The sequence below is a fragment of the Mastigoproctus giganteus genome, chromosome 6, assembly GCF_048544385.1.
Source record: "Mastigoproctus giganteus isolate SK-2022 chromosome 6, ASM4854438v1, whole genome shotgun sequence".
NCBI classification, from domain to species: domain Eukaryota; kingdom Metazoa; phylum Arthropoda; class Arachnida; order Uropygi; family Thelyphonidae; genus Mastigoproctus; species Mastigoproctus giganteus.
The window spans coordinates 160,523,022-160,540,056 of record NC_143580.1 but is presented as its reverse complement, the minus strand read 5'-3'; the positions used below and the strand labels follow the sequence as shown (position 1 = coordinate 160,540,056).

General features: G+C 35.5%; 1 protein-coding gene across 1 annotated transcript in view; it reads right to left on the bottom strand.

Moving 5' to 3' along the window:
- Ino80 (chromatin-remodeling ATPase INO80) overlaps nt 1-17,035 on the bottom strand; it is a 672,466-nt gene that overhangs the window by 305,526 nt on the left and 349,905 nt on the right. The window contains exons 19-20 of the mRNA XM_090376565.1: nt 12,351-12,468; nt 5,984-6,069 (exon numbers count right to left, since the gene is read on the bottom strand). Of these exons, the coding sequence (XP_090232691.1) occupies nt 5,984-6,069; nt 12,351-12,468 (204 nt within the window). The remainder of the gene's footprint in view (nt 1-5,983; nt 6,070-12,350; nt 12,469-17,035) is intronic.

Genomic DNA, 17,035 nt, shown 5'->3' with positions numbered 1-17,035 from the left:
AAGTACAGTAAACCCCCGCTATTCGCGGTCGCTGATTTAATATAAAATGAAACCTAAAAAAAAAAAAAAATGTCAATTTTAAAGCGCCATGAACACTTTCCGCCATAAAAAAACACGGGCGTGGCTAAAGTTATCTTTCTCGGTCAAAACAGCGCTCAGTAGGTGGGGGGAGAGGGTTGATAAAATCGAGAGCATGGATGTTTCTCGCTAATTCTTGTTCAATATGTGTTATGCGCTTGTCATGGAAGGTTTCGTCGTTTGCTTTTAATTTATATGCTTATAAATTGAATAAATTGATATGCTTACAAAAGTGATAAATCTACCTTTTTGCAGTACAAAACAGACTTGAGTGTGTTAACGGAAGAAAGTGCCTTTATTGTGGACAAGTTCTTTCTAACCCATACAAAATTATGGCTACGAATAACAAGGAAAATGTGAAAAGATCAAAGAAGGTGATGTGGAAGGTATCACAATGTGGAATTAGTGAATAAAATTGAGTTAATAGATAAAATTTCTAATGGTGAAAGTGTCTCCTCAGTGGCAAAACATTATAAAATCAATGAGTCAACGGTACGATCAATCAAGAAATTGGAAGAAAAAATCCGCTGTAGTGTCCATGAAAACGCGCTAGTTGCTTCAAAAATTTGCTCTAACTCGTGATGTTAAATTAGAAAAAATGGAAAAGGCTTTAAATCTGTGGATAGAAGACCGAACTAAAAATAAAATTCCGTTAAGTTCACTCATCATTCGTGAAAAGGCAAAACTCCTTTATCAACACTTCTAGCAAAACTGGTGATAGCACTGGCGAGATAAGTTTTTTAGCTATAGCAAAGGCGACGGATTGAAAGATTTGTTTGAAATTTCTAATAAATATTATTTTTAATATTAAATTGTTTCTTATTTTCATTTCGATGCCTTATGCTTGCATTTCACTATGTACTGTCTATGTACATAGTCATATTATGAAGGTAGTATAATACATACATAGACAAAATTTTAGATTGGTTTTTCTTATACAGTATATTTCATACTTTGGAATGGAACCACTTTATTACTATGGGAGCCATAACTCAGTATTCGTGTTTTCGGTATTCGTGGCATTTATCAGAAATGTAACCCCCGCGAATAGCGGAGGTTTACTGTATATGACATCAAAATTAATTTTTGTATCCAGTTCCTTTGAGACCACATCATAGTATCCAATCAATTTAGTCAGACAAGCCTTCCCCTTAACAAACTCATGGTGTCTGAACTATAATTGCAGTCTTCTCTAGATGATCCTGCATTGTTTCCTTAACCACTGCTTCCATTAATTTCCCTGGAACAGAAGTTAAACTAACAGGTCTCTAATTACTCACGTCACTCTTTGATCACCCTTTGTGAATTGGGAGCACATTTGCATATCTAAAGTCCATGGGAAGCTTCCCTGAGTCCAAGGAAGCTTTCATAATTATGTCTCAGGGTTTGCTAACTTCCGCTGCTGCTTCCTTTAATATAACTTGATAGATCCTATCCACTCTAGGCGCCTTTCTTATGTTCGATTTCAACAATTTCTCCTTCACTTTGGTCTCAGTTATTACAAAATCATTTAGCTCCCTGCCTGCCAGTTTGATAAACTTCTGGCATTCACCTCCTTGAATAACCCTTCATGTATAGATGCAGATGCGAAATACTCATTCAGTTTATCAGCTACCTCATCAGGTGCATCGACAATTGAACCATCAATGTCAATTGGACCAACCTGATTTATCCCCTTCCTTCTAGAGTTTTTACACAAGTAAAGTCTTTAATGTTTTTCTTTGCATCATTTCACTACATGATCCAACATCATTTATTAAACCTTGAACAGCATTTCTCAATTGGTATGAAAAGCTTCCAAGATTAATTCCTTGAATGATTTCCATTTAAAATTTGCTGTTGTTAACATCAGTCTGTCCCACTGTATAGAATTTAAAAAATCTCTGAGACTACTATTGTCACCTTTACGAAAGACTGGACTTGTGGATTGGTCACTCACACACTAGCAAGACGTTTGTGGATTTTTTGGATGATTGTTTTCTACAGTAGCATGTTCAAGAGGCAACCAGATGGAGCGACACTCTTGATCTGATTATCAGCAGCGATTCTTCATGCATTAAAAATCTGCAGATAAAGGAACCACCGGGTGGCAGTATCACAATGTGGAATTTACTTAAAAATGTAACTACCATCAGGGGCAAAGTGAAGGGTTTTTGCTTTTCTTAAGGTGACTACAGTGGTCTCAGATATTTTTTAAATTCTATACAGTGGGACCAACAGATGATGTTACCATCAGCAAATTCTAAATGGGAAGCATTCAAAGAATTAATCTTGGAAGCTACTAGGCTTTTCATACCAATTAAGAAATATTGTTCATGGTTTAGCCCTAAATGGATGTCAGATGACCTAGTTAGTCTTGTGGAAGAGAAGAAAAATGCATGGGAAGCATATAAATTATCAGGAGACACAAATGCCTATGGTTGATATAAGATAGTCCTGTAAGTCACAAAGGCCATTAGGCAAGCAAAGGCAGATTATAAGAAATCTTTGGCAAATGATGCAAAGAAACACAAAAAACTTTACTTATGTAAAGAGTGACACAGATAATTACAGACCAGTTAACTTCTGTTCAAGCTAAAATAATGGAGTCAATGGTTAAAGATGCATTGCAGGATCATCTAGACAAGACTGTAGCAATAATTCTGACACAGCATGGATTTGTTAAGGGAAGGTCTTGTCTGACAAATTTGATTGGATACTACGATTTGGTTACAAAGAAACTGGAGGCAAAAAAATAATTTTGATGTCCTATACTTGGATTTCAGGAAAGCTTTTGACATTGTTGTGCTTGTAAGGTTACTGTACAAATTGCAGCAGTATAGTATTAAAGGTAAGTTGCTACCATGGATTAAAGGGTGGTTGAGTGGGAGAAGACAGAGAGTGGTAATAAATAAATAAATAAATAAATTTTCTGTTTATACTCCGGCACGACAACCAAGTCAGTAGAGTTTACAATAAATCGTCAATACAAATATTTAATGGACACTGACTGCACTTCGCAGACTAATGTTATTGGTGGAGTCCCATGGGGTTCGGTGTTGGGCCCAACTGTTGTTTTGTATATTTATCAATGATATTAATGAAGGTATATCAGAGTTAGTGTCGAAGTTTGCAGATGATACAAAGGTTGGCAGGGTTGTTAATGACAGTGTGCTACTGCAACAGGATCTAGAAAATTTTGGCAGATGGGTGAAGAAGTGGCAACTGAAGTTTAACATTGACAAATGCAAAGTATTGCATATGGGTAGAAGCAACCCTAGAGGAACATACCAACTGTATGGTACTACACCTAGGGTGGTAGAAAATGATAAAGACCTAGGAATGATTGTGCAATCAGATGTAAAGTTTTCTGAGCAATGCAGACAGGCGGCCAGAGAAGGTCATGGGATTTTGTAAATGATATACAGGAATTTTGCTAACAGGGAAAAGGAGGTGATTATCCCTTTGTATAAGGCAATGGTCCATGCCTTGAATACTGCGTACAGGTCTGGAGGCTTCATTGTAGGAAGGATGTAGAGTTGCTGGAGCATGTACAGAGAAAGGCAACAATATTTGTGAGGGGAACGAAGGATCCTCTTACCAAGAAAGGTTTAAGTTCTGTAAACTGCAGTGCCTGGAGAGTAGGCACCTGCGAGGTAATCTGATTGAGGTGCACATGGTCTTGAATGGGTTGAGCATGCTGAATTCTGATGGGTGAATTTCTGCTGAATTTCTTCCGCTTGCTCAGATTACAAATCCTGAGGGGGTATAAATTCAAACTGAGGAAAGACAGTTGTAGAATAGACGTGCAAAAATTTTTCTTTAGCAAATGGGTGGTTAATTGCTGGAACAAACTTCAATCTGTCATTGTGGAAGTTGATAGCTTAAATAAATTCAAGATAGGAAATGGACAAACTTTTAGAGGGCATGGTTGTGTGAATTTTTTTTTTTTGGCTGATGCTAAATAAGCTCATATGCTTGCTTTCTTGCATCACATGCCTCCATTACTATTACTTCATCAGTCAAAACTTATAATTCCTGTCTTAGGAATTATTACGTACAAATTATAATTAAAAACTAAGCATTCTATTGTTTCTGGAACATCGCACATACAAAGCACGAGGCAGCCAACTCCAAAGTAAACAGTTTGGAGTTCAGATTGCCATGCCCTGAAAGTGGAAATGATAAAATTAGGCCTGGACAAAACCAGGACACCTTTTGCTTAGGAAACTCTGACACATTTAAGAGTATATTAGGATTAGTAAATGTTTGAAATCTTCCATCTTGTAAAATTTGTAAATACGAGGGCATTAATAAGAAATTAATGAAATTAACAGAAGATAGCCAAATCGGGGACATCGATTTACACACTTTTGTGCAAGCAGTTGGTTACTTTCTTCCACTAAATTATTACTTGTAAAATAATAAGAGGAGTTTACCTCAATATAGTACGTAGAACACTTCCGTATGATACTCTCCAAAAATTAAAATGAAAAAAATCAAAAACTTACATTAGAGTAAAAAATAAATATATTTATTTTTTACTCTAATGTAAGTTTTTGATTTTGATTTTACAAATATTATTATCAATGTAGAACGTATTGAGTATTACAGCTCTGATTCATATTAACTAAATTATTACTATAATTTAAACTTAAATTTGTATTTTAAACTTGTGTTCATTTCTTTATTTGATATCAAAACATTTATACATAAAGAAAAATAAAATGTTTATTAACAAAACAATTTTTTTATTACTGTATTTTCATTTTATCATTTTCATTTATCTTTTTCATTATGTTTTTGAAGTACATTTTTACCTCTCTGGAAAAAATAGAATACACACAATGGAAATGCTGGAATAGGGCAAGATGGATATAGACAATGCAATTAGGGTAAATGGAACGTAGGGCACATTCTTTTAGGGAAAGTGAAATATGGAGCTTAAGCTATTAGGGTATATGGTTTTGGACAAGTGAGGTAATGCCAGTTACATTCAGCACAACACAGGGGTTTCATATCATATATAATTTCATGCATTATAACGCATTTTCTTAAAATCTGCTCTTTATGGTATTTAAATTCCAAAGCAATCTTAGAAAAGACTGAAGCATAATTAAATATTTTATGATAAACTAAACATTTTGATAAAAAAAAAAAAAAAGCATCAAAATGGTTAAAAACTAACTACAGGTAGCCTCGTTTTCCGCCAGTCCGATTTGTGTCGATTCACAATAGCACCTCTCACTGACAACGGCACTTTTATTTTTATTTATTTATTTTGGGTTTTTTTTTTTTTTAATTTTTTTATAAATTGAAAGTTTAAAATCGTCAGACAAAATTTATCGGCATCATACTGTGCTATGTATCATGCACTGTTCACGTGATTTAATACAATCTGAGCCAATCAGCAATTAGCGCATCCATATCAGAGATGAGAAAGATTCCCACCCTCAAAGTAGCCATTCGTGGATGCGGGTGTTAAAGGTCAATGTGGTGAAGCATTCAGTTAGTAGATGTTTACGCTAACATTTTTTTTATAAGTGTGCTATTAATAAATTAAATATAATAATAGTGATAGTCATGTGCAGTTTTTGCCATCGTGTTATAAAGTTTTTAATTTAATAGAATAAAGAGGTGGCATGTCTAGTAAAAGTAGTTCATTGAATCCTAGTGCAATATTCGGAAGAGGGAATCTGGTGAAAGTCGCCGTAATGCATGCAGGGCTATGAATATACCTCCACCAACTATTACTACAACTAGGAAGAATGCTAATAAAGTAAAACAATCGGTGCCAGAACCTAACCCTGTAATTTCCAATTGACTATTATATAAAGGGTTCCATTTGTGCCATTCCCTCCAGGAACCTAACCCCGACGTAAATCGAGGGTTACCTGTACTTATATGCAATAAATTTTTCATTTACCTTATCAGAAAGTTCATTTTCTACATCCTTCTTTATCCTACGAAGCATGAATGGTTTTAAAATCATGTGTAGCCTTGAAAGGTGCTCTACAAGAGAATAAATAAAAAACTACGATCACACTTGCAATTAAAAGTATTTTCTCTGAGAACTATTAAAAATTTAAAAAAAAAAAAAAAATGAAATGAAATTTCTTAATTTGTCCAATTATAAAGAGATGTTTTAGTTCAGAAGTAGAGGCAAATTTTAGTGTGCACCCACTGTGCATGCAAGTGCATACCTAGAATTTAAAAATACACTCTGAAAAATTGTCACCAACAGCAGGCACTGCTGTTGCCTTCCTTACTTGCTTTGTTTAATGTAATGAGCAGATGTCTTATTTAACCTCAGGATCTGGTGAATATGGGCTTGGCACACCCAGGATCCTGAGCTGGATTTCATCATTCTTCTCTCTCTCTCTCTCTCTCTCTCTCTCTCTCTCTCTCTCTCTCACACAGAAATTTTTTTTTGGCCGGTGCAGCAAAAGCCTCAGACTTTCTTGCACCATATGGCTAATGATAATAATAATGAGGAGAGAATAATATACTTATGTTTGATACATGTGTCTCAAAAGAGGCATTTACACGAAAAAAAATTATTTAACAAAAATTACTGTTTGCTCATATCAACAAGATATAAAAAAGCATTCTCATTAAAAAGTGACATCAGCGGCAGTTACCACTGCTGCCTTCTATAGTTTCATTTACTTTCTGTCTTGTATAATTTCAATTTAATTGGTAATCTCTACTGGAAGCAATAGATATAAACATCTATAAATTTGGGTGTGAAAATTAATCCACTGATCACCGTGGTTAGGAAAAGTTTTGGTAAAAAAAACAGTTATCATTCAGACAAAGCAGACAGCATAATTAGCCAGAAAAAAAGAATTATATATATATATATATATATATAAACCAGATGGCTTGTGACCATTTGGGTACAAAGCTTAATTGGTAACAACAACTGATGAAACACGATGCAGCTGTTCAACTGTTTATTGATGCAAAGCAGAAATTTGTACATAAAAAGGTGGAAATGGACAGTAGGAAAACATGAAAATCAAGCAATATAAAAATACTTAAATTGAATGTACACTATTTCTTTGAGAAAGTCATTAATAAAAACGAAATGTAATAATGTTTCTAGAAATCCATACAAACCATTAAAAGCGGATAAAGAAAATATTGAAATAAATAATTTTGATGAATAAGTTATTGTAGACTCTTGACCAATTTGAAAGAAAGGTTACAAAATATTACAAATAGAATACACCGAATAAAAGCAAATTAAAATACACTGGTTAAATGCATTAAAGATATACATGAATAAAATAAAAACACAATAAATAAGTATATAGCATCAGCTGCTGTATCATGCAGACTTTGATTGAAGTATGAGTGGTTGGCATGGTTTAAATACACTGTATGAGTACAGCTAATCATGTGAGCAAGCACGAGTCATGGAGGAGAAAGGGTGGAAAAGGAAAATGTGATATGCTGGAGTAGAATGAAAAAGGTCTAGGTAATAGCAGGAGAGGAGGAAACAGAGGAATGGAATGACAAGGACATCTGCTTAACTCACATAACAGCAAAGGTTTAAAAATAAGATGCATGTGAATACCATGGTCCATATTAATTGAAGTTTAATTGGTATTGATACATGTGGACACCAATCAGCAACAGATCTTAACATGTTCACTGATTCTTCAAGCAAATATGCAGTATTGGATTTTTAATTCATTTGCAGGGAAAACCATCCTACTTTTAGAACTTTTGCTCCCACAATACTTGAATGTCAATACTTGTTCATCTGAACAAGTATTGATGTTCATTAAACATCTATAGTGAATTTCCAATCATAGTCATATTCATAGTTCAAGAGGTGCCGAAATATTTTTCGATATATTATTATTATTATTTTTTGCATTATTTTTGTGAATTCAGTTCTCTATTTAGGACAGCAAATTATATTTTGCTTACTGGCAGCACACGAACGCACGCTACTGTTCTGACATTGCTGTACAATATAAGTAAAGTGAAAGCCAGTTGTCTGCTGTCCGGCATAAGAAAATCCTGAGAAATCTCGGGATTTACCTGGCTAATGCAAAATTAGCCAGATAAATGCCCGAGAAAATACGTTTCGGTCCTAAATTTGGAGGTATTATTGTTTGCTTCAAGGATTATTGTATCCTGAGATATTTCGTGTAGTTCCAAATAACTTTTAAAACTAAAAACAAGATATCTCAGGATAATCCATGAAGCAGTTAAACAAAAATATAATTTTAAACTTTGCTTATTTTTCCAACATTATGTACAGTTCAGTGGCGAACAAAATGACTGCTACAGTCATAATAAAGGAAGAAAGTTTACACACAACGTGTGATATACTCGTAACGTTTTTGAATTATGTGATTGTTTAAAGGGATTAACAAATGTTACCTATTTACCTGGTTTGGAAACAAAACATTACAAGAGGTTCTAATAAATATATTAATAAGAAGTTTTGGTAAGAGCAACACATTTAATGTTATTTTCTCATAACAGAATAAGAAAAAGATGCAATTCTTCAATATTATAGAAATTTTTTAAGGATTGGGTAGTTGTGCTGAATTTATCTGATTTTATTTATGAAATATTTTTACATTATACAAGAAATCACTATGTATAAATATCCACTGGTGTACTAGTTTTTTGTTTGTTCTTTATCTTATGACAGTTCAATGCTAAAAAAAAAAAAATTCTGCCAATCTCAAAAGGTAAAATTTAAACTTCTAAAGGAAGAAACAAGTTTACACACCATCTAATTCTAATAAATATAACCTTACACCCAGACACTTCCAGAAGTAAAGTATAGGTTCTGTTAAAGGTAGGTAAGCACATTGTTTTCTATTCAGTGAAACAGAACTATAGAACCACATTTTTTTTTAACATGCTAGGGGGGGGGGAAGATACAGAGTAAACATGAAATTTATAACGGAAGATTAATTTTTGCACTAAAATATTTTCATGTGGTGACTTTTGGATTATGGCCTGAATCCCCCCCCCCCCCTTTAAATTTTGCATTTGGGTAGCCTGACTCATACGTAATGACAAACGATTTTTTTTTAAATATTATACTGAAATTTTATAATCTTCTTTATGCAACCTTAAAGGTTCGTCAAGATGTTTATAGAAGTCGTGATATTATTATATAATTTGCGTGTTGAATGCCTGTTCAATCTCTTGGCATGTATCAACCGCTCTTTCAAGATGACTGTTTCCCAGTGTGTCAATATGACTACATTAATGTGCTAGGCCATATCTATGACCACATTAATGTGCTAGGCCATATCTTGAGTACAGGTCTGGAAACCTCATTTTAAGAAGTATGTCAATCAACTGAAATCCATTGGAGTGCAGAGAAGAGCAACAAGATTAGTCAGAGGCAAAAAAGGATCAAAATAGATTTTAGTAAATTACAAACATCTGAAACTAGTCACCTGTAGGGCAACCTAACTGAAGTGTTTAAGGCCTTAAATGGATTGAATAAATTAAATGGGAATAGCATCCTAACTTTTCCTCAGATGACACACATAAATGGACATAAATTAAATTGAAAAGCATGATTGTAGAATATATATGAGAAAATATGCTTTCATCCAGAGAGTGAATGATTGTTAGAAAAAACTTCTAGCTGGAGTTAGGTAGTTTGAATAAATTTAAGGAAGAATTATAAAAATTATTAGAAAGGAAGGGGGTGACAAATGGCAGGTAGTGTTTTTTTTTTTTTTTTTGGATTAATGTTATATAAGCTAGCTTCCGTGTATCTTTTGCCACTACTGCTAAAAGATAAAACTCAATCCATAAAACAAACAGGTTATAATCAACTAATGGGGTTAAATGAAAAAATTTTATATACTATAAAAAAAAATTGCTGCTGACTGGTTAAAAGAAAAGCATCTTCTATGCCACTGGATAACATTTGACAAGTTTAGTAATTAGCACCTGATATAACTAGCTAACGAATAGGAATGTTCAAATCGCAAGTCAACCATAGTATGTTGTAGTGATTTACACCAGGGGCCAGCAACCTGCAGCTCTCTAAGCATGTAACTCAGTTACATGCTCAGAGAGCATGTAACTGAGAGAGCATGTAACTAAGAGAGCAAGTTTCAAACTTTTAGCCCACATGAAGCAAAAAGTTTGAAATGGAGTTAGAGGACAAAAATCAAGGACACATGGAGTGCAAGACTAAAATGCCTTAAAACTGAAATTGAGGATTTGGAGAGGCAGCCATCCATTTATGTAGAACTGCCCCCTGGCAATTCTACACAAATGGATGGCGATAGATAAGTTGAAAAAGCAAGACCAAATTGTGTTTGATGCATGGTGTGGCATACTGGACATATATAAATTTGAAAATATTTACGTTTGGACTTCTCTCAGTTTTTGGTTCGATGAATTTCTGCGGCCAAATATTTTCAAACAAACTATATTTCAAAAGAAACCATCTGAATAATGAGAATCTCTTAGAAAGCTTAAAGATGAAAATTATGGCATACTTCCCTGATGTTGAAATACTCGCTCAAGAAGTTCAGCAGCAAAAGTCACATTAATTAGAAATATTATTAATAAATAACATTTCAAAATATATATTTTGTTAATAAAACACCTTCTCCCTCTATTCCATTTCTTAAAAAATTGCCCCCCTCCCATCTTGAGCTGAAGTGCAGCTCTTTGGATTCTCTTTTTTTTTTTTTTAATTAGATCAAAAATGGCTCTTCACTCAAGAACGTCACCGACCCCTGATTTACACAATTCACTGGTCAATCTTAAAATTAACACTGTATATCATTATAGAAAAAAAGATAATGTGAGCCATTGATTGAGTGATATGTTGACATAACAGACTATAACATCATGTGTTCACATTATCTTTTTTTCTATAATGATATACAGTGTTAATTTTACACTGTATATTAACTGTGACTGACAGTTAATATACAGTATTGACCGACTGACCGACCAATTGACATATTGATTCATACTACTCAGCATTTAACAAGAAAGCAGTTTGCCAAATACAACATGCATCTTGAGTGTAGGATTCAATACTACTGTTTGGTCAAGTAAAGTAGATTAAACCCATGAAAAAATGCAGGAACAACAAAGTCATTCCATCACATTTGTATGGTTTAATTTGTTTTAATGCCTGGTCATGCTTTTCAACTAATGCTTGTTATTTTTCAAACATTTCCTTTGGTTCTCATCTCTTAAAATTTATTTCATTTTACTCAATTTATAAATTAATTTATAAATTTGAAACAAAATTAAGTTTGAAACAAAATTATTATATACTTTATCCTTACTATAGGTGCTGTTCTTATGGATATTAATATTTAATTTTTTTTACAGCTTCAGTTGCTTATTTGTCATCATAGTGTAGGAGCTAGTGCAACTCAACTCATTCTTTGTTGGACTGAGGAGTTTCAATCACCACATTCTTTCACCAAGTGGAATGGTTTCACCCCAAACGAGATATGGCATTTGCAAGCAAATACCTCTTCCTACTTCTTCCCAGGTATTTCCACCTATTCTTCATTTGATAAGTTTTACTTTATTCTCTCTAAATTCATAACTTCAGCTTGTGACAGCAAAGGAGATTATTATTATTATTAATAGCCATATGGTGCAAGGAAGCCTGAGGCTTGTGCTGCACCAGGAAAAAAAAAAAAGTTCCAAAGTTACCCAGAGAGAGAGAGAGAGAGAGAGAGAGAGAGAGAGAGAGACAAGTAGAAGGGGAATCACCGAAAAAGAGAAGAAGGATGATATACAGCTCGGGACCCTGGATGTGCCAAGCCCCCATACTCACCAGATGTGAGCCCCCCGGGGTTATATCTGCTAACTAATTTTCTGGAATTTTCACTTCAGAAATCTTATTCCAGTCATTCCATTTGCTTCATTTTGTGAAAATGAAGTCTGCATTCTATCTCAATGGCTTTTCTGGAGTTTTCCTTTTCTTCCAATCATTCTATGTACCTTAAAAACGGGACTTTTTTTTTTTTTTTTTTTCTTTATTTAAAATTTCCATTGATTGAGTACAGTATTTGGTTGGGTCAACAAGAATGGCATATGAATTTTACTCCAAAACCCAATAAAGAGCAATTAGTGTTGATTTAATTATTCAAAAGTGCATTTGCATAAAATTACAATAAACCTAAAAAATACTAAATTACTTATACAGAACATTATCAATATATAATTATAATAGAAATACATATAAACAGTATGGAACAAAATCTGTTGTATCAAGAAAATATTAACAATAATAGCATAATAATGAAACTTCTTACTTTCATCAATAGTAGACTTATTTTCGGCATGACTTTCAATATCTTTTGAGAACCACTCATTAAATTCATCATGCGAGTCAAAAAGAGTTGGCATAATAAAATGCAGTAATGCCCATAACTACAAGAAAATAATTTACATAGTTGTTTAGTTCTAGTCACAAACAGCAAATAAGTTTGAATCTTTTAAAATAAATTTTTCATAGATAAAGAGAACTAAAGTTAACATTTCTGATTTTTTTTTTTATGATCTTTAAAGCTATTACCACAATGATGATGGTGGAGAACAAAAAAGACCTGGTGATAATTGTGCAGTCAGCTACAAAGGCTGAGTGCACATAAGGTATAAGGTATGTTCGTGTCAGACGGCACCTGGGATTTCTCCCATCTCCGCGTGTGTTTCGCTGTATCGAGGACAGTACACTGTCAAGCCAGAGACTTGAAAGTGTGTGGGTCGTGTCTGTGCAGTGTGATATGTTGTGCCCATTGTTTATCCGGCTTATTGGCCGCCAGGCCCCTAGTGGGGCCCGACGTTGCCCATACCCTGCCACGTGGAGGCTAGCCGGGTGTATCCAGTATCACAACAATTTGCTCTGGCAGGTCCTGCCATTTAGTTTCCTGGGATTTCAGTGGCTAGGGCCTATTAAAAAAAAAAAAAAAAAAAAGTTTATGCATTTGACATTAATGCTTAATGGGATTGCTTTAGGAAATCGCTGGTTAGGGTTGAACACTAAAGAGATGTGTTAAAGGCCAAATAGGTCGGGCAAAATTTTGATGTTATTAAATTTAGACATGTAACGCTAGATAAAAGCTGATAGTGTTAGATATCTTAGAGATTTGCACAAAACCGGTAGAATTTAGACGTTGGTTATAATTTGGCGGCATTGTTAAGGGGTGTACTCGGTCGATTTAGTGAGAGAGAGAGAGGGGGGGGAGATTGAAGACTGGGGAGGAAACAGATAGAAGAATAGGGACGGATAGAGTAGGCATCCCCCAAAGAGGTCAGTGGAGACGAGCCCCACCAGGTGAAATATGGGGGGTAGGCAGGGAGGAGAGGAGACAGAGATCCGTCTCCTCCATTCCCTGCCTGGGGATGGGGTTTTAAAGGGAACCAGGTTAGAGTACCCAGTTCGGATAGCCAATGGCGTGTTGGCAGCAAAGCCGCAGATTGTCTTCGCCGGTGTCATGTCCAAGGAGTGTCGAAAGCTGAGTGCACAATGTTAAACCTTGGCCATTTCTCCACCAAACTGCCTAATTTTTCCAGATCCTGTTACAGTAGCATACTGTCATTACCGTTATTAACCACCCTGTCACCCTCATATCATTTCCGATTGTTATTTGTTAGTTTGTTATTTGGTTTTTAGGAGCATTAGCAACTAAGGCCATATTGCTCCGAGATATGCGGTGGTCATTCCCTGACCTTTCCGCATCCTCCGTATTTGGTGGTGACGGGCTCGAACCCCGGTCTAATCAAGAAGAGTGTGCTATGCACTGCTGCTCCTTCCCACCTGGCTACGGAGGCGCCTATCATTTCCGAACCTAGACATTAAGTCTGATACACCAAGATGCATTTAGGGCTAAAGCCTCAAGCTGCGAGCAAATTTAGACTATGTATATATTAAGTGCAATAGCATCATTAATACACAGTGTAGGTTAGGCAATGCATGTTAGGCAATATATACATAGTCTGATACACCTTAAATATAATTAATAAATAGAGGAAAAAAACAATAGGTTCAACACCGAACCACGAGGAAGTCCACTGATAACAATTCTCTCTTCTCCCACTCAATCATCCTTTTAAAGAGAATCAGAGGTAGAGATAAAGGTGATTCTTGAACTGTTTCTATTGGAAAATGCAGCAGCCTGGAAAACAACATGTCGAGGATTTCAGGCCTGCTGCTGTGGGTCTTATGGAACAAGTGAATACATGGGCTGTGTAAGGGGTAACTAAACGTAACAATGTGTGCATGAATACTTGCATGTAGACTAATGCAAGGAGCAATGTAAATAAACTTGATGAATTTGAAGTACTGATTAAGTCATCAAATACACACATTGTAAGGATAGCAGAGACAGGGTGTCAGTCCGACAACTGAAGCTGATTTGAATATAGAGAGTACAATTTATACAGGAAGAACAGACAGGATGGAGGAGCTATGCTCTTAGTTAAAAAGCATATTAAATCAGAAGCAGTGCATCCAGTTAACATGGAAGACCAGTAGAATGTTTAGCCAGTTTAGTGTGATATAAGCACTGGGCAAACAGAATTGAGAGTAGGAATGTTAGAATGTCTTTATAATGGGGGATTTTAACTTTCCATGTTGAATGGAATTTGTGGGCTGGTATCTCTCTCTCTCTCTCTCTCTCTCTCTCTCTCTCTCTCTCTCCCTCTCACACACACACACACACGACTAGGAAATTTCTTAGATTACTGGTTTCGAGAGAAGCATGTTAGGCAACCACAAGAAGTATTATTCTTGATCTGATTATCAGCAGTGATTCTACATGCATTAACAATCTGCAGGTAAAATACAGACCCACTGGTTGGGTCTGTATTTTACATTATACTGTGGAATTCAATTAAAGATGTAACTACTGTCAAGGGTAAAGGGAAAAGCTTTTGTAACAGTGACTACAAGGTCTCAGACAGTTTTTAAATTCTATGCAGTGGGAGCAACTGATATTACCAACAGCAAATTCTAAATGGGAAGGATTCAATGATGTAATCATAAAAGCTACTAGGCTTTTCATACCAGCAAAGAAATAATGTTCAGGGCTCAGACCTAAATGGATCAAGTGAACTACTAAGACAAATGTCTGAGAAGAAAAGTGCAGGGGATACATATAAATCATAGGCTTCGGAATCATGTGATTCCGAAGCCTATGATAGACATAAATTAGTCTTTAAACAAATCACAAAAGAGGTTAGGCAAGCTAAGGCACATTATGAGAATGTCGGAGGAGAAACTGTTGAAGTTAAACATAAAAAAGGCACCTGAGGCAGATGGAATCTATCCAGTTATATTGAAGGAGGCAGCGATGAAAGAAAGCAAACCCTTAGCCTTAATTATGAGAGCATCCTTATATTCAAGGGAGATCCCCATGGATTGCAGATGTGCAAATGTATCCCCAATTCACAAAGGGGATTCAAAGGGTGACACAAATAATTATAGATCTCTTAATTTACCTTCTCTTCTGGGGAAAATAATGCAGTCAGTGGTTAAAGAAGTGATGCAGTATCACCTAGACAAGACTGCAGTAATAGTTCGGATACAGCATGGACGTATTAAGGGGAAGTCTTGTCTGACCAATCTGACTGGATACTACGGTATGGTCACAAAGGACCTGGATGCAAAAAATAATTTTGATATCATATACTTGGGTTTCAGGAAAGATTTTGACATTCTTGCACATGGAAGACTGCTGTACAAATTGGAGCAGTATGGTATTAAGGGCAAGTTGCTGAAATGGATAAAGGAATGGATGAGTGGGAAACGGCAGAAAGTGGTAATAAATGGACACTGCCCTACATGGACTAATGTTATTAGTGTAGTCCCCCAGGGTTCGGTACTGGGCCCATTGTTGTTTTGTGTATTTACCAATAATATCGATGAAGGTATATCAGGCTTAATGTCCAAGTTTGCAGATGATACAAAGGTTAGCATGATTGTTAATAATAGTAATGACAGTATGCTGCTGCAACAGGATCTAGAAAAGTTAGGCAGATGGGGGTGAGAAGTGGAAACTGAAGTTTAACATTGACAAATACAAAGTACTACATATGGGTAGCATAAACCCAAGAGAAACGTACCAACTCTGTGGTACTACACAAAGGGAATTGGAGAATGAAATAGACCTGGGGGTAATTGTGCAGTCTGATACAAAGTTCTCTGAGCAGTACAGACAGGCTGCCAGAGCAGGTCGTGGAGGTTTGTCAATGATATATAGGAATTTTGCTAGCAGAGACAAGTAGGTGATTATCCCTTTGTATAAGGCAATGGTCAGGCCACACCTTGAATACTGTACAAGTCTAGAGGCCTTGTTTTAGGAAGGATGTAGAGTATTAGAACAAGTACAGAGAAGGGCAACAAGATTGGTGAGAGCAATAAAGGGGTGCTCTTACTAAGAGCAGCTTAAGTTCTGCAAGTTGCAGCATCTGGAGAATAGGCATGTGCGAGGTGATCTGATTGAGGTGTATAAGGCCGTGAATTATTTGAGCAAGCTCAATACTGATGGGATTCTTCCTCTTGCTCAGATTACTCGTATGAGGGTATATAAATTCAAATAGAGGAAAGACAGTTGTGGAATAAATGTGCGGAAGTTTGTCTTTAGCTAGTGGGCAGTTGATTGCTTTTGTGGTAATTGATAGCTTAAATTAATTTAATGCTGAACTAGACAAATATTTGGAGTGACCAGATGGGTGAAATGGGAAGGGTTTTTTTTTTGTTGATGATATATAAACTCTTTTTTCCATCAACTAATGCTAATGTTTCGGCAAAGAATGGCAAGAAAAGCAGGAAAGACTTCTATGCTTATATTAACAATAGAAGGAAGGGGGGTTAAATCACATTGGGCCACTTGATATCAATGGGTTAACTCTTAACTGCTCAGATCGCTGAAAACAAATTGAACGGATATTTTGCATCTACATTCATACATAAGGAATTCGTTATTGGAGGAATTGT